The sequence below is a fragment of the Thalassophryne amazonica genome, chromosome 19 (genome assembly GCF_902500255.1).
Source record: "Thalassophryne amazonica chromosome 19, fThaAma1.1, whole genome shotgun sequence".
NCBI classification, from domain to species: Eukaryota; Metazoa; Chordata; class Actinopteri; order Batrachoidiformes; family Batrachoididae; genus Thalassophryne; species Thalassophryne amazonica.
Genome location: NC_047121.1, coordinates 67002675 through 67021515, shown reverse-complemented (window position 1 = coordinate 67021515; position 18841 = coordinate 67002675). Strand labels below are relative to the sequence as shown.

The window sequence follows — 18841 nt, the reverse complement described above, 5'->3', positions numbered from 1 at the left end:
TATAAATATCCTAGTAAAATATCTCAAGCCTATAGCAGTCAGTCTCTCGGTAGGTGGGGTCTGGTTAGGTTAAAAAAACTCCAGCTTTTGTTGGCTTCTGGTTTATTCTTCTCTACAAGAGTCAAGACAGAATCAGACTACCAGAGCAAGAATTTTAGCTGAGGAAGCTTCTGTGATTTGAAGCGAAACGTCCTCACGTCAAGCAACCCAGTCCAGTCGAAGAGTCAAGCTTCTCTACTATAGAAACCACCTGGACAACTGAGAGCCTACACAGAAATATCTCAAATTTGTACTTAAATACACCACATGAGTAGATGCACGTAACTGCTCAGTTTCACATTTAAAAAAAAACATCATATTCCCGTTGTAATAAACTAACCACCGCTGTCACGGGACCTTTTCCCAAATTCTAGATTTTTCTTTTATCGACAGGTTTTTCCACCAATCACGTTAGGAAGGATGGGATCGTCACAGCCAATCAGGGTCGGCTGTTGGCGGGTTCTTGCAGCCTCAATGTAGAGTTGCTGGGTGACGTTGGGAGAATCCGCTCTGGATTAAACACTGAACAGCCGTTTGTTGTCACAGCACAGGCTCACGGTGAAGATTATTTTGGTGTCAAGTGCGGTTACTGCGGAGGAGCGCATCATGTCAGTGGTCGGTATTGACGTGGGTTTCCAGAACTGTTACATCGCCGTGGCCAGGAGCGGCGGCATCGAAACCGTAGCCAATGAATACAGTGACAGATGCACACCGTGAGTATAAACACCGAGAATCGAGCCACCGCCGGGATTCTGAGTTTCTCAGATAACAGTGTTACGTTGTCACATTGTTGTGTGTTTGTTTTGGCAGCAACGTTGAAAATAACGCACCTGTCAGGTAACGTTGTATCAACGTTGTCACACGACGTTGTATTGTAGACTCCCTAAAACGTAGCAGCAACCTCATTTTGGGCTCCCTTGCTTGCTTGCATTTAATCTGTGCACAAAAACAACAGAACTAATTCAGCTGCTTTACTACATCACTTTATTTTTCATGCATAGATTCAGATCCACGTTGAGATTCAGATACTTTGTCGTAACTAAGTACAACAAAAACGTAAGGTGCTTTTCAGTGCACATACATTTGTGTTCTTAAGTTTACATACCCTGCTAGATTTTTTTTTTTTTTTTTTGCCCGTTTTTCAGAGAATATGAATGACAAAAACTTTTTTCACTCGTGGATAGTGGTTTGGTGAAGCCATTTATTGTCAGATAACTGTTTCCTCTTTTAAATGACAACAGAAACTACCCAATTGACCCTGATCAAAAGTTCCCCCCCCCTCTTAATACCGTATTTTGCCCCTTTAACCCTCTGGGGTTCGAGGGCATTTTTTTGGACAGTTCACTCGCCTGGCATAAATGTTTTATTATTACTGTTAAAAGCACTCCCTGCATCACACAATCAAGTGGTATGTCTCTTTTTGTCAGGACAACCTGTACTTTCAGAATATATATGCAATAGTGGTGTTTTATAAGTGTAATAAAGGTTTACAATCAGAAATAAGAAAGGAAAAAATAAAGCAGATTTTGACACTTTATAAAGGTAGTTTGGGATCTTGTACAAAACAATGTAAAAAATAAAGGTTCTAACAATAAACACAAATGCACATTTTGAACAATATACACAAAATGGTATATGCAGGGTTTTTTTTGTCTTTATGCTACATCTCAAAGCAGTTTCTGTCTGCTATTACACAAAGGCTTACAACACAAACTTTTTACTTCCATGGAGTTTGACTCCCTCTTGGAATGTGTTCCTGCACTGTATCTGTGTAGGCTCTCGGTTGTCCAGGTGGTTTCCATAGTAGAGAAGCTTGACTCTTCGACTGGACTGGGTTGCTTGACGTGAGGACGTTTCGCTTCAAGTCACAGAAGCTTCCTCAGCTAAAATTCTTGCTCTGGTAGTCTGACTTCTGTCTTGACTCTTGTAGAAAAGAATAAACCAGAAGCCAACAAAAGCTGGAGTTTTTTTAACCTAACCAGACCCCACCTACCGAGAGGCTGAGGAATTTCAGCTGAGGAAGCTTCTGTGACTTGAAGCGAAAGGTCCTCACATCAAGCAACCCAGTCCAGTCGAAGATTCAAGCTTCTCTTCCTGCACTGTAGACAACCTATCTTCATAGTTTGAGGCCCTGTTAACACACCCCCTCATTCATATGCGCAAACGGCACTTTAGGGGTGAGAGCGAGAGAGGCTTATTCAACAATATTCACTGGCCAAGTAGTGAACCATTTGTTCCACTGACACTCTTTGGTCGACCACTTGAGGTTGTATGAGGCCCTCTTACACTGATCACCTCCATTCATATGCGTGATGCTGTGTGTTTATGCATGGAGCCAGCAGCCAGAGGGCTATTCAAACACATTCACAAGAGTAACACATTGTTGCTCCTAACAATCTTTGGCCTATCATGTGAGACTGCTCTGCCCTACGATTGGATATTGGAAAACCATGTGACGGTGAACCATTTCCGATTGGACACTCACATTGCGCATGTTATCACACAGCTTTTATGAGGAGTACAAACATGGTGGATGGCTGGCTCAAAAGTCCGCAGAGTTCACTTTTCAGCAAAAAAAGTAAGTCTCTATCTCATATTGTTAAAAAAGTTATTTATAATTTAGTAAAACTTGTACTCATTTTTCGTATACGATGGCGTCGGCCCCAGAGGGTTAACATCAGTGACAGCTTGGGGTCTTTTGCAGTAGTTGTGGACGAGGCTCTCTGATGGTGAAGCTGCCACTGAATATGTCTTTGACTTTATTTACATCAGTTACAAAGAAATACAGACAGTATGGCACTCCATGGAAAATCTGTGTGGAGTAGACAGTTCTCAAAAACTGAAGGCGAAGAGTGAGGAAAGCCACCAAAACACCCAGACAACCCAGAAGAAGTTATAGGCTTCTGTGGCTTTGATTGGAGAAATTGTGCACAGTACAAATTTTGCATTTTGTATCACTACTCTTGGCTTCATAGTGGAGTAGAGCAGAGAAGGATTTTCTTTCACCAAAACAGATCAAATCTAGGCATCTCAGATGTACCTTCTGGCAATTTGTAGCTAAACTTTCATGTCTTCTTTTTAAGAGAATCCTCCTCTATACCACTTCATCATGAAGCTGTATAACTGGTGACACAAAATGCAAAACAAAACTGTGCACATTTTCTCCCATCACCTCCACATAAGCCTATAACCTCTGGGTTGTTTGGGTGTCTTGGTGGTTTTCCTCACTCTTCTTTTTCTTGCACAGTCACTCAGTTTTTGAGAACTGTCTACTCCATGCAGATTTACCACAGAATGCCATATTGTTTGTATTTCTTCATAATTTATGTAAATAAAGTCCAAGACATATTCAGTGGCAGCTTCACCATCAGACAGCCTCATCCACAACTTCTACAGAAGACTCCAAGCTGTCATTGATGTTAAAGGGGGTAATACAAGGTATTAAGAACAGGGGGTATGTAAACCTTTGCTCAGGATCATTTGGTCAGTTTCTGTTGTTGTTGTCATTATGATTTAAAAGGGCAAACACAGTTGTTTGATAATAAATGGCTTCATACAACCACTAACTATGAGTGGAAAAAAGTTTTTTTTATTATCATTCATATTCTCTGAGAAATGGGTAAAAAAAAAAAATCAACAATTCTGCCAGGGTATGAGTAAACTGTGTGCAGACTTGTAAGGTCTGGAGAAGAAAAGAAAAATAAACAAAATTTAACCAAATAAAGAGTGCAAATTTAAAAGAAAAAATATATAAGCACGTAGTAGCAAAAAAGTGATTGCATACAAATAAAGGGAAAAATATATACAAAACTGGACATTTCAGTGGCAGTGGATATTGCACATAAACAAATATTGCACTTGATTGTGGCATGTGACATGGCTATTTGGTTCCAGTAGCGTTCACAGCATTTGGGTAGAAACCGTTTTTCAGTCTATTTGTACTTGCTTTAATGGCCCTGTACCATCTGCCTGATGGCAGTAACTCAAACACAGGGTGGCCAGGGTGGGATGAGTCCCTCAGGATGGTGTTGGCTCTCCTGAGACAACAGAGCCATGAAGGTCCTCCATTGTGGGTAGAGGGCACCCAATGATCTTCTCTGCCGTTTTGGGAAGTGGTCTAGTCAGAAATGTCAGGTTCAAGTGTCCTTTTCTCCATCGTCTTGTTTTTCCCTCCATATTTCCCTTGAAACAAAGCATAATGGTTAAATAAGTCACCAGAAATATTTTGTTATCACTATTTGAATAAAATTTCATCTTACAGTGATGGAAGTGGGCCTCGTAGGGGAAAAAAAGGACATTTTTTGGTAAGGGCCAAAGCCCCTGGTGGGGGGGAGTCTGGGGGAATCTCCCCCAGAAAAATTTTAAATCTCAGATGCATTCTGGTGCATTTTTAGGTTTATCCCCCCCCCAAATAAACATTTTTTGTTCGGTCAGGTCAAGTTTTCCACCCCAGTCTTTAAACCAAAAACACATACATTGTGGCTCAGAAAAGTACAGAGTAAAGGAAATGACAACTCAAAAATAATAATTTTAAGTATCAAATCAAATGGAACAATAGGAGTATTTATGGCACATTAATGCATCAACTTGTTAAACTTTCACTCACTTCCGAGTTTTCCTAGTTTTGACAGGAAAACAGTCTTTTCTAATCTCTCTTTTCAAATTATTGGCCACACAAATGTGTTTTTACTTCAAGATTAATATCTGATTACTGTACATTTGGAAGTTAAAAGTTCACATTACAAAACTTGTAATTAAAAGTTTTAATAAAAAAAAAAAACATTCTTTAGAAATCTTTGATAACGTATCTGTTGTTGTTGAGATAATTCCTTGATTAACATAAGGAACCATGGGCATTTATTTTATACAAATAAAATAGCATAAAAGTAATGTGTACATTTTGAAAATCTGATAGATTCATTCTTTTAATGTCCACAACATAATAAACCATTGAGAACCACTGCACATTCCCCCAAAATGTGATTTAATAAACTTCTGAACCCAAAACAAAAGTAAATTGTAAATGAACTGTAGTGGGCATGGGATGCCCGAACCACTGCAACTGTCTCCTTTCAGTGTGAAGAAGCAGCGGTTCTACTCCGTGTCTCTCTTGGATAGTTGAGCTTCTCACCCTGCCCAGGAGTGTAAACCCAGATACCCGACCGGGAAATCTCATTTCCACCACTTGTATTCAAGACCTTATTCGTTTGGTCTTTACCAAAAGTTCATGATCATAGGTGAGGATTGGCACGTAAATCTAGAGCATCAATTTCTGGATCAGCTCCTTCTTCACCACTGTGCTCCAGTACAGCGTCTATAGCACATCAGATGCTGCTCCAGTCTGTCTATTGACCTCACTCTCCAAACCCCACTCATGAAGAAGACCCAGAGCGATGTTGTCTGTTTCTTATTTGGAAATTTTATGAATCTTTTATGATTTTTTTTTTTTTCTTTCTGTGGTATCACAATACTAAAATAAATAAATAAAATATGATTTGATACAGGCTCCACGATACAATTTTCACAATGCAAGATGAATTGTACTACCCTTAGCCAGAAAATTTCAAAGTAGGAGGGTGAAACAACTATTTGTGTGTCTTGTGTCTGCTCTTGTTCACTCCTTGTCACCAAAGTGGGTTTGTCAGCTGTAATTTTATGTGGCACAAGGTTTATGCTGGACACATTTCCAGATCTTCAAGGCGAATTGCTGTTTGTGGGGCTGAACTCATGACCTTCCTTCAGTGAGGCAAGAAGGTCGTGCATTGCTTTATGGTCAGGGTCCATTTAAGAATGTGTGAAATGATACAAATAACAACAGTAATCGTTGTTATGCTACATAAAAGCAGCAACTTACTAGTTTTAATTATTTATTTGCATTTTGTTTAGTTATAATGCTATACTTGCGAAAGGTGTTTACTGAGAGTTGGCTTCAACCTAATACTGCGAAAAACCGCAGTGAGGTAATTTACAGCAGTGTTCGAAGATGGAAAGAAGTAAGTCTTACACATGCACTGAGGTTCATGCTTATCTCCAGATAGCATGGCATGAAGCGAATGAGTCTCTACGACTCCCCCTGGAGGGGACATCAGCCCATCACAGGATTCTTCCCCAGCCAAGTCTGATAACCATTTACACCTTGGTGGACTAGGATGATGATGAGGTGTCTTGTCCAAGGACACAAATACATAGCCTGAAGTGGACACTTGGAATCAAATTATACAGTTAATGTCTTACCTTAGCCTGAGAAGAAGGCTGTTTTAAGAAGTTTCTTTGCATTTACTGAGGAAAACATGCACACATGTACCTCTGTATGAATCCTCTCCAATGCTACCAGACATTTCTAATGATATTTTTTTGCCTTTTCAGTGCAGGCAAGAAGCAGTTTAGTTTACTTTGAGGATATCAGCTTGCTCCACAGTCTTACATTGTATAGCTCTTTGGCCATGATAGTGTTAGCGTTCTAATTCAGGTTGAAAAATCGTGCAGTTTCCCCTTACAATTGGTTGGATTCATGCCCAGTAAACTGTATTAAATTGGTTAAATGTGACAGAGTGGTTTGATCTGGTTGTCAATTTTTTTTTTTAAATTTTGGACTGTTGTTCAAGACAAAATTTGAAGGCCTCTCATCCAGTGTTTGTAAATTGAAAAGGTGTATAAACAAATTTTACTAAACAGTTAAAGCACAAAAACAGTCAACAGGCTATGGCTAGTAATAAAATAATTGTTAGTTGCAGTATAACTTGTTTTGATTTGTAGCAGACATAATACACTGTAGACAAGGTACTTGGCAGAAAAGCTGGAATACAAAGAAGAATTGTACCTTTAAGTGAATGGGGGCATTTTCTTGTCACGGTGAAACTATGGAGGGATTTGTCACTTCCAGCCAGTGTCAAATGGATCCCAGCAGCCCATGTGACCAGGATTCATGTGTGTTCATGACACAATGATTTGGTGTCGGTCTTCAAAAAAGGAGTTGGATGAGCTTGGGAGGTGATGTTTTTACACTGGGTTATTTTACTTTTGAAGATGAAGCATTCTGTGTCTCTGTCCTAGTTTTACTGCTCTTTCCTAGACTCTCTTGTGAACTGAAAGCTCCGTCTGAGCTTTTGACTCTGTCTACCTCAGTCATTCATTTAGCATTCTGCTTGTCCTGCTTCATGTATAAACAGATTTATTCCTGGACAGTCTGGCTCGATTGCTCATTTTTTGTTGTGTGTGTCTTCCATTAAGGGCTTGCGTGTCTTTGGCCTCGAAAAACCGCATGATCGGGAATGCAGCCAAGAGTAAGGTGAGAACATGTATAAGTGTAACATTAAATATTACAAATTTCCAAAAGAATTTAAATTCTAATTTGTTTTTAGTGTTACAACACAATCTTTACAATATACTTTTGTTTCAGGTCATAACAAATTTCAAAAATACAGTCCATGGCTTCAAAAAGTTCCATGGCAGAGCGTTTGATGATCCATTTGTTCAACGGGAAAAACTCAAACTGCCTTACAGCTTGCAGAAAATGACGAACGGCAATACCGGAATTAAGGTAAGGCCCGGCTCAGAGTTCCAGAGTTTTCCTTTTCAACACTTTCAATTAATTTCTTTCTGACGCCGAACATTTTCTGCTGTCTTTTACATAGATTTTGTATTTCCTGAATTTTTTATTTGTTTAACTGTGCTTCTCCTTCTGACAGCCTGTTTATGTGCTGAATATGCTTTTGCATTGTATCATGATTCCAGGTACATTATTTGGATGAGGATAAAGTGTTCACCATTGAGCAGATAACCGGGATGCTGCTCACCAAGCTGAAGGAGACATCAGAAAGCGCTCTGAAGAAGCCGGTGGTGGACTGCGTCATCTCTGTGAGTGAGAACATTCCAGAGGGTGCAGGGCCATAGCAAGGAATTTGTTTTGGTGACGTCTCTGTTAGAAATCATTAGACTGGTGGTCTGAGCCTTTTCGTAGCACTAATAAATTCTGAAGCAGTTCTTTCATTTACTGTTCCAAGCATTTTTTTTTTGTTTAAAGGAATTTTCTGATGCAGTTATTTTGAGCATTTTGAAATGAGTTGCATGCTTGAATGCTTTTCTGCCTGTTCTTTGCTGCAGACGGCGCCCCCTGCTGTCTCATGGTTACTAGGGTCTGATGAGGATAGCCACTTTAACTTTTGTTCCATTCTGCTTGAGGCACTCACACAAACAAAGCAGTGACCTGCTCACGTTGCAGGAGCGTTTCTCACTGGAGTGCATGTGTGAAAGAGGCTTATGTGTGGAACATTTCAGAAGAAATTTAAACATGTTCCACCCCACAGCCAGACCTTGAAGGGGTTGACCGCACTAACGTAATTGACAAAGTACTGCAAGGAAGCTCTTGCTTTGTTTTGCAGGTTCCGGGTTTTTTCACAGACGCTGAGAGACGTTCTCTAATTGACGCTAGCCAGATCGCAGGGCTGAACTGTTTACGGTTGATTAACGACACCACAGCAGGTCAGTGTACTTGGTAAAATCAAGAGTCCAAAAATTCCTGGAGCGACGTATCTTAGTAAGAAGACATTGTGTATTGCACCAGTCTTTTATATTATTATAGGAGACGCGTGTTGCCTGAACCCTTAGTTTTGCAGCTTCCTTAAAGTGAATTAATTATTAAGTTAATTATGCCAATAATATAACATCTCGCAAATATGCAGACAAAGTTAAGTCTTTTTCATGGCCTTTTGTATTTTTGTGTTTGACTTTACAGTTGCTTTGGCTTATGGAATCTACAAACAGGACCTACCTACTCCTGAGGAGAGGCCAAGAAATGTAGTATTTGTGGACATGGGGCATTCATCATACCAGGTCTCCATCACTGCCTTCAACAAAGGCAAACTTAAGGTTAGCGTAGCATCTTTTCCCATCTGGATCTACATCTGTATTTTTAAATTCCAAACTGAATGACAGCCTGGTGTGTCAGGTCCTTGGCACAGCATTTGACCCGTACCTCGGTGGGCGTAACTTTGATGAGGCATTGGTTGATTACTTCTGCGAGGAGTTCAAGAGCAAGTACAAGCTCAATGTGAGAGAGAACCCAAGAGCTCTACTGCGGCTGCAACAGGAGTGCGAGAAACTAAAGAAGCTTATGAGTGCTAACTCTTCTGACCTGCCTCTGAACATCGAATGCTTCATGAACAGCATTGATGTTTCTAGCAGGATGAACAGGTAATAAAAAATGGTTTCTTCATCTCTGTGAGAGGAATTCCAGCAATACATTTATGTCTGTACTTTGTAACTTGCAGGGGCCACTTTGAAGACATGTGTGCTCAGTATCTGATGAGGGTGGAGATGCCACTGAAAGCAGCACTTGAACAATCAAGTATGTCCGCCAAATTCATGTTGTATTTTTTTTTTTTTTTTTGAATAATAAATGAGGATTCGGGTCATGGCTGTGTTTTGGTTTGTTGCAGAACTGAGTCGGGATGAAATCTGTGCAGTGGAGATCGTTGGGGGGGCCACAAGAATCCCAGCCATCAAGGAGAGGATCACCAGATTCTTCGGCAAAGATGTTAGTACCACACTTAACGCGGACGAAGCTGTCGCTCGAGGTTGTGCTCTTCAGGTAGGACTAATGCTTCATGGGTTAACGTTTTACATATTTTTAAACATAATTCTACTGCAGTTAAAGTCTTTCATGCATGTGTTTCTCGTAATTGATTCATTTTTGTGCGTGGGGTTGCGGGGTAGTGTGCAATTTTGTCTCCAGCATTTAAGGTGCGTGAATTCTCCATTACCGATGTGGTTCCCTTTCCCATTACTCTGCGCTGGAAATCTCCAACAGATGATGGACTGGGGTGAGAACATTTTTGCCATTTTAAAGTAACCATCTGACACAATCGTGCTTTTTTGCAGCTAAGACATAATTTTTGTCCTTCTCTGTTGCACAAGCTAGGTCACTCAGCTCAAATATAAGCAGACACCTTGCTTTTTTTTGCTTTGCTTTCGGCAGAGAGTGCGAGGTTTTCAGCAAGAATCACGCTGCTCCATTTTCCAAAGTGATCACCTTCCACAAGAAGGAACCCTTTGACCTTGAAGCTTTCTACAGTAACCCCCAAGAGCTCCCTTACCCAGACCACAGGATAGGTACTGGTACTCATTTTGCCTTTTGGAAAGTCAACTGTTCTTTCTGGTGATGCATTAATAATTTCAATTGTGGTTCATCTACAGTTTCTGTGTGTGGCATTTGTCTTTGTGTGGACACATTATTGTGAACACAGTAACTCATTAACAATACATGGTAGACACTTGATACTTACACTATTGGTACCCCCTTGAGGAGCAAATGGCCTGATTGGATTTTATGGCTGGTTGGAAGCTTTTATATATTAATGGGAAGTTGATTTTTTTTTTTTTTCTGGTAGCTATTAATTGAGCTTATTCCATAATAAAACTTTGTATCCACAAGGACCATATCTGCTAGTGCACACAGACCGTGCACTGACTGTTCAGCAGGTAACAGAAAGGCCTGTCCTATTTTACAAAGGCAATGCAAAGTTGTTTTTGGCTGATTTACTTCATCAAGCTTAACTATTGTCAAATTAGTTCCCATTAGTTCATCATCATTATCTGCTGTTGTAACACTCCTGAGGTTTACAGGTGAAAGAGCAATGAACCACCCCAAAAACTGTAACTTTTACTTTTTTCATCATTACTTAATTATTGTGTATCAATCAAAACACTGCAATCCTTATTCGTTCTGGGTTGAGTTTGTGGCGATGTAATGAGACCCCATTTAGCACAGAAAATGACTTGTTCCTTTTCACATGGACTCTAGAACAGTGTTCCGAAACAGTTGTTACAAAGGTTTGGAAGTGTTCTGGTACTGTGTTTCACTAATTTGCAGTACAGACAAAAATGGTTTATTTTAATATTTTGTCCTGTCTTTGCCTCTATAGTGAGTAGCATTAAATTCTCCATGGGTTGCTAACTAGCTGTGTAAGGATGGGCGCTGGTGGACAACTGCACAGATGAGCATTACATGCACATTGCTCATGAGTTGATGGACAAAATTCATAATTTTCCATAATCCATCTAGTAGGTTTCAGACACATCTGCGGGATGTTAAGCAAAGCAAAATTGCTTCTTCAATCAGTCTAGTGCATCAGAATTGATCAGACACAAAGCGGCTGTGATGGAGTAACTTGTACACTCAACTACATTTTTACTGTACAAGCACTGTGCTGGTACAAACACAAGGACTAAGGTTTGTGTCATCTTACACAAAAGAATTAGGCAACCCAGAATTTTGACAGTAAGGTAGTGTTTGATGTTTTGTATTCCTTCTTTCAGTCTGCTGGCTGGATGCTTTTACAGTTTGGAACAAACTATAATTGCATATGTGGTGCTCGACTCTTCACAAATCCTATTTTTATTCAGAAGGCATTCTTCTGAAGCAGGATTCATTGAGATGCTTTTGGCACAATTGTTTCTGAATGTGAAACAATGTTTTAACCCCCTCACTAGCTGGGACGTGATACCTGGATGGTAATTAGGAATGAAGCAGACTTTCTTTCCTTGTTTTACCAGGTTGGTTTTCTGTACAGAATGTGGTTCCCCAGCCAGATGGAGACAGCTCCAAAGTAAAGGTCAAAGTGCGTGTCAATATCCACGGCATCTTTAGTGTGTCCTGCGCTTCGCTGATTGAGAAGCAGAAAGGAGAGGACATGCAGATCGACTTGGAGCCAGTGGTGCAGAATGAAAGCAGACCAGAAGACCAGGTGAGAAGGTTTTTAGCCGTGCAGATGACAGCATTAGACCACCAGTGTGCCCTTGAATGCGATGCAAAGTGAAATATCTCAGTAACTTTTCACAATGCCAGGAGTGAGCTCTAATGACTTAACTGGTTTAAAAGTCAGTTTTTATTATCTGTAGGTATTATGTACGTTGATGTGTATAGTTGTGTATGGCAATCTGACATCGACCTCAATGATTGACCTCAGGCTTGCTTGTTGACCTTGACCTTTACAAAAATAGATTCTTTCAGGGCAATTTTATGGTGAACCTTCAATGACAAATACTAGTGTATCCAGAAAGTGCTCACAGCGCTTCACTTCTTCCATATTTTGTTATGTTACAGCCTTATTCCAAAATGCATGACATTTTTTTCTCAAAATTCTACACACAATACCCCATAATGACAGTGTGAAAAAGGTTTCTTTTTTTTACATTTTTGCAAATTTAATAAAAACAAAAAACTAAGAAATCACATGTACATAAGTATTCACAGCCTTTGCCATGAAGCTCAAAATTGAGGTTCCTAGTTCAAACCCACACCTTGACTTGTGACCACAGCGACCTTGACTTTTGCCCACACAAACCCCCTGAGGGCAATTCTGGGGCTAGCCTACATGAATACACCAGGTTTTTTGGCAATTCAGCTCGGAGGAGTTGTGGAACACAAACAGTTCTAATATGATAAGGTTTAGACTAGTTTTCAGTTTAAACCCTCACATGGTTTCTGTTGCTGCTAAATGTTATCCAAATATAAAATATTTTATTGTTTGCATCTAACCTGGCTTGAATAAATGCTTTGAGTGTGTTGTTTACTAGCACAAAATGCAGGTGGACCAGGAAGGACAAAATCAGGAGGATCAGCAGAATGAGGACAGCAGTTCCCACAGTAAGGTCAGTGTGGTGGATTTATTTATTTTTTTAAGTACCAATATCCATATTATTATTATTATATTTGGCTCTTAAACTGATGTACATACATTTACAGACATGCTGATCTTCCATTTATGATCTTTAGACAGTTAACATGATCCATGTTGGTGTTTTCTGCTACACTAGAAATCTACAGAACCATGGCCTTAAATTAAATTTGGTGCATGTTTGAAATGCATTCGAGCCTCGGCTAAAAGGGCTGTTTCGCTTTTCTGGCTTCTAAATCAAGGATGGGACTGCTGGGGAAATGGAAGACCCAACAGCAGGTGGAAACAAGCCCAAAGTCAAGGTGAAGAGTACTGATCTGCCCGTTCTGTCTAAAAACGTCCGACAGCTTGACAGAGACGTGTTAAATAACTTTGTGGAGTATGAGGTGAGTTCTTCTGGGGGCTTTTGAAAAAGCTGAGTCCTGGTCTCATTAAAAATGTTGATTGTTTCAGCCGTAAGGACAGAACATAATCAAAATGCTGTATTTATTGTAAAAAAAAAAAAAAAAAACGCATGTTGGCCGACTTCTTGCGGTGTCCCAGGAGGTTGAGGAGTTTTTACTGTCATGATTTTGTTGCAGTGCAGCAGGGGCTTAAAAGGTCGTCTTCAGTGCTTTGATTCCCTCCCCCTCCTGTTAAAACGTCACTACAGGCTGTTATGTAATGAATGAAAACCCAATTCATGGACAAAAATCCTTTCAAATGATGTGCCTCAAAGCTAAATCTTATCAAAAGGAGACCCGTGGCTTTATGTGAATCCACAGATATGAGCAGTTAATCTATACCAGTGTTTCTCAACCTTTTTTGAGTCGCACACCACCAACTAAAATAATATTATAATGCTATTACCTCTGGTTTTGCGCAAAACCCAATTATCGCAATAGAAAATCGATACAGAAAACATTGCATTTCGAAAATCCTCAAGCATTTTGCGCTCTGATCTCAAGTAGGGCTGTCACGATTAGACATTTCTGGAGACGATTAATTGTCAGACAAATAATTGCGATTGACGAATATATTGTCTATTTTTTTTTCTTTTTTTCCCCTTCTTTATATTCTACTATTGTAGTATAATTACACAACTCTGGAAGAACGTTTGGCTTCTGTGAGTGGACAAACTGGGAATGGTGCAACATTTTTATTTTTATCTTCATTTTACATACAGTCCCAACTTTTTCTGATTTGTGGTTGTTTCTGTTGCATTTCTGAAATTGTTTCTCCTCGTCAGTCACGTTTTGTGCTTAAACACTACATTAAGCTCAAGACTGAACAAATAAATACCTTTGGAAAATAACAGCTGTTAAAGTTCAGAGTTCTCACCTGCTTTTTGTGATCTGTGCGTCTGAACATTTTTTTTGTGTGTATCTCAGTTCATTCATATAGTCTCATTTTTTAAATATGTTTTTAAAGATATTTGACCGTTTATTTCATCTCATGGTCTCATAAATTCAGCATACGACGCGCACATGGTGTGAACAGGACGGTAACGGCAGAATCACACCTTTAGAGAAAGTTCAGAGAGAAGTAAAAGTTTCACGTTTTCGTTTTGTTAACATGTTCACTCCATTTAAAATCCTCTCTCTGCTCCGCGCTCGCTGCGCACTGAACGTGTCGCGCCTGCATTCAGGAATCTCCCTCACCCACCCCCTCCCTCACTCACCCCCTCCCTCACCCACCCCCTCCCTCGCAGTCTGCAGCCTGTTAACTCCGCGCGCGTGCACACACAGGCACAGACACACACACCGACAGCTCGGCATTTTAGACGCGGCTTTTGAAGGAGACGACACTGTTTTAATCGGCCGTCAGCCTCCTTGTTATTGTCCCGCCTTAAGACGAGAGCGAGGCTGCAGAACAATGACGTCAGATTCTGAGTCGTTTTATGCTTTGTGGATAAAATAAATAATTCACGGTAATCGCGAATATGAAAAATAATTGCGAATGTGAAAAATACCCACGGCACCCCTGACGATCGATCACGGCACCCTAGGGTGCCGCGGCACCCCGGTTGAGAATCACTGATCTATACAACAGCAAATGCCCCGTGACTATGCTTCAACTTTCTGCCAAGCCAAGAAGAAATGTAAGAAAATGTCTTGATTTTAGATACGTAGATGATTAAGTGTTGATCGGTGTCAATCCAACTCATAAATTTAAATATTTTGGTTTTAGTGCCTTTGCCAAATTGACTCCATGATTTCTAACATTAGCCATTTTTACATTCATAAATCATATAATGAGTAACTACAACATTTATAGCATATTTATTAATATCTGTAAATTAAAACTGTAATATGTGTGAGTGGTTTTTGTAATTTATAACTCAAAACATCACTAGTACGATGCCAGTTTTTTCCCCTGTTGTGTTAAGTCGTCTATGAAGGATTTTTAATTCTGCATTTTCAAGTATTGTTGGTTTGACTACATTATATCACATGATATTACTATTCAAGTTTATTACACCTATTCAGGGGTCCTATGTGTGCAAAACTCAAAAGGCTGTTTTCCCTATTTGCTTCACACTTACTGAAATGTTAGCCGAGGACAAGTAATCCGATTATGAGAAAAATTGGTTAAAAGCCGAGGTCAGGATTTTGGCCCATTGTTTCTATAAGGAGTGTTTAGAATGGCTATTTGAGAGGATTTTGCTAAAGATACACTTATGGTTGCACTTAAACAGTAATGTGAAGCTATATTACTTTTACTGGTATAATACCACCCTTGACCTTGGTGAACTTGAAAAAAGTCAAACATTCAGAATGGCTATTTCAAGGAACTGGATGAAGATGCACCTGTGGTTCTATGAAACACTGATATAAAGAGACATACCAAGTTTCTATGGGTCACAACTTTTTTTTTTTAGCTTGGGTGCAGGTTGGACAGAACTGATCAAATCTCAGTGACACAGGGCCGTATGTATACCTTATCTTAGGACTCGGGCTCATACAGCTACATCTGGGCATGATACAGGGCATGATATATAAACAAACATAATAAGAATTTTATAACATATTACAACAAAAATAAAGAGCCATATAATTATCATCAACTCAATTTGTCAAGTTCCACCAGAGAAAGAACAAGGAGCCCTCTCTTCTTCTTGGTTCCACTCAGCCATTCAGTTAACAAGGTCACATCACTCTCCGTTTTCCTGGTGGTGTTCTTGTTCTTATGTCTCTCTGTTAAGTCATGAGTGTCCTCTTCACTAACTTCTTGGTGTCTCACAATTCCAGTGTGAGACTCAAGTTCATGCTTTCACGGGTGCCACTAGCTTAGCTTATGGCAAGCTAAAAGTGGACACTCTCATTTTGGCCGACAACTGTCCAGTTTGTGGACATTCTGTGTTAGTGCACCTGCGACCGACATGCTTGAAGAATTCCTGCACAAAAAGTAGTTCCCAGATAATTGTTATATTCCTGTGAGATAATGAGTATATCTCATCTAAATAAATTCTAAAATTTACCTGTAATAAAATTATAAAGATAACTGAAGTTTTAAGAGTGGCTGTAATAAATATTTAAGAAACTTAAAGTTTATGAGCAACTTCACCTGTTATCGCTCAGGCACATTGTAAACAATGACACGATGGAGTTTGATGCGGAAGAGGTCAGAAAGATACAATTAGAATGGTTTGATTACTATTTACAGTTGGCGATGAAAGACTTGGGTGTTAACTTCGTGTTAAAGTCAGAACAAGAAGCTGCACTGAAAGAGATCAATCTGGGAAGAGACACATTCTGTGTGTTGTTGCGCCAACGAGAGCGGCACGCTGAGCAGGGTGGCAAAAGTAGTCCGGCGAGCTCAATCTGTGGGCGCGAGCTATCCCACAATGCCAAAATAGCAGAGCTGTCGCTCCAGTGAGAGCGGCACTCTGAGCAGGGTGACTCACGTTGTAGAATTCTCCCTACTAGGGAGGCAAAAATCTTACTTTGATCAGACATCTTGGTTGAATGAAATGATCAGGATCCTGCACTTGTCACCAGGGTAATACAAAGTGGGTGTGTGTCATTGGTGGGGCTGAGAAATGGTGGCTCCTGATTGGATGAAAAGCGGGCGATACAAAGCCTAGGTATTTTTGATGTCTTTTTTTTTGTATCGCTTTGTTTTAAGATTTGTATCGCCCTGATTTTATTGCCACAGTTTCCAGGACAGTAAAATTGAGAGGAAAATTGTATGATTCATCAGCCCTGTTTTTATGTTGTATCTCATGAGGGCTGGTTTACAGGTATAGGGCAGATTTTTTTTTTTGTTGTAATATGTGATAAATCACAGTACCATTTGACTCGCAAGAAATTAGCATGAATCTGTGTGAAACCTGTGAAACATGTAAGACACTGGTGTTACGCTCTCTGAGAGGATCGTGTCTTCTTGTAATTGAGTTTTTCAGAGAAGTGTTTGTCTTTGCAGCAACAAATGATTGTTCAGGACAAACTGGTGAAAGAGCTGAATGAGGCTAAAAACGCTGTGGAGGAGTATGTGTATGACCTGCGGGACAAGCTTTGTGGAATCTACGAAAAGTACATCACAGCAGAGGTATGCACTGTTTTTGTAAGTCTGGTCTATTAGGAAGACTCACAATACAGCTAGCACATTTTTCCTAATTGTCTGCTTTATTTATGATGATTCTTAACAGGACAGTAACCGTCTGACACTGATGCTGGAGGACATGGAGAACTGGCTGTATGAGGATGGAGAGGACCAACCTAAAGAAGTCTATGTGGACAAGTTGGAGGCACTCAAGGTTTGTGTGTCATGTAATGATCCCATGTAGCTGTTAGGGGCAGTTCTAATGCTTTAAAAGACACTTTGGATTTTAAAGTATTAATGATGTTATTTTCCCCCCAAGCGATTGGGCGAACCCATTCAGAATCGGCACAGAGAGCATGAGGACAGGCCCAGAGCTTTTGAGGAGTTGGGCAAGAAACTACAGCTGTATATGAAGGTTGTTGATTCCTACAAACAGAAAGTAAACCTCCAGGTGCACTTGCTGCTTTCTCATCTTTTGGAATTGTTTTATTTTGCAATTTTGACAAAAGGTTACCTCTGGTTGTAGAGTTACTTCAAAATTTAACATGTTCTGGCGTGTGGCATGCTTCACATAACACTGGTGAAAACATAACCTCTACAATGGAGATAATTAATGACTATGAAGTTGAGATGTTATTTATTTATTTATTTATTTTTTTGGTGTTGTTTCAATCTCTCAGCCACAGGATGAGCAATACCTACATGTGAGTGCAGAAGAAATGAGCACTGTGGAAAAGTGTGTGATTGAGACCACGGGTTGGATGAACACCAAGATGAACGCACAGTGCAAAATCACCACTACTCAAGACCCCGTGGTCAAAGTAGCAGATATCATTGCCAAAATACAGGTTTGTACAGCAAATGTCAAATTAGGACATACGTCTTCTATCAGCAGTTATTATAGCTGTAGATTTTCCAACAATCTGTGTGCACTTCTTAACAGGAAGTGGAAGACATCTGCAGTCCAGTGGTCAACAGGCCGCGGCCCACAGTGGAGGACGTCCCTGAAGTGAACGAGCACAACAGCGGAGCTCATAACGGCCCACCAGCAAACCAAGGAGCAGAAGGGACGAAGCCCAGCACCAAAGCAATGGAAACGGATTGAAGCCATCAAACTCTGGAGCCACCGCTGACCGTTTAGAAAAGTGACCATTTTGGGACCATTTCGGCATCATAACCAGCCACATTCATGGACTTTTTTATTTATTTATTTTTCTTTCTCCCTTGCACTTTACATGTGCTTCCCTCTTTTAAAGGTGTCACATACCTGATGATAAATTAAAGAATGTTCATGCAGTAGATAACTTTTTTGTTTGTATTCACTTGATTTCCTTTGTACTGACTGTACAACAAGGTAAATTTTCACAAGCGTCAATATCAGCAGTGAATCAGTCATCGCAGTGGATGATTTATTAGGTCGTATGCAATATTACAAATCGTATATATTTGTATTTAAACTGTTTGAACTGATGCCCATGTGTAGAAGCTGTAAATACTATTTTAGTAAGTAAGTGTAGGTTGGACATATAATAAATGTGTATATAGTGACGATATTACTTGTGTTAAAATGGTAGCGATATATGAGGTCTCTTTAGTTAGTG

At 39.9% G+C, this 18841-nt stretch overlaps 1 protein-coding gene across 5 annotated transcripts; it reads left to right on the top strand.

Moving 5' to 3' along the window:
• The first annotated feature begins 587 nt into the window (after positions 1-587).
• On the top strand, positions 588-18562 carry hspa4l (heat shock protein 4 like). 5 transcript variants are annotated; one of them, XM_034195505.1, is made up of 19 exons: positions 589-752; positions 7270-7327; positions 7439-7579; positions 7774-7896; positions 8421-8520; positions 8774-8907; positions 8987-9231; positions 9309-9385; positions 9477-9628; positions 9754-9860; positions 10016-10149; positions 11593-11783; positions 12628-12690; positions 12959-13102; positions 17121-17261; positions 17347-17454; positions 17560-17679; positions 17927-18088; positions 18184-18562. In XM_034195505.1, the coding sequence occupies exons 1-19, from the start codon at positions 646-648 to the stop codon at positions 18343-18345; spliced, it is 2469 nt and encodes an 822-aa protein (XP_034051396.1). In that variant the 5' UTR covers positions 589-645; the 3' UTR covers positions 18346-18562. The 5 variants fall into 5 exon arrangements, with proteins under 5 accessions (XP_034051399.1, XP_034051398.1, XP_034051396.1 ...); XM_034195506.1 differs by having other exon boundaries at positions 12616-12690; positions 17121-17246; XM_034195504.1 differs by having other exon boundaries at positions 12616-12690.
• The last annotated feature ends 279 nt before the right edge of the window (positions 18563-18841 follow it).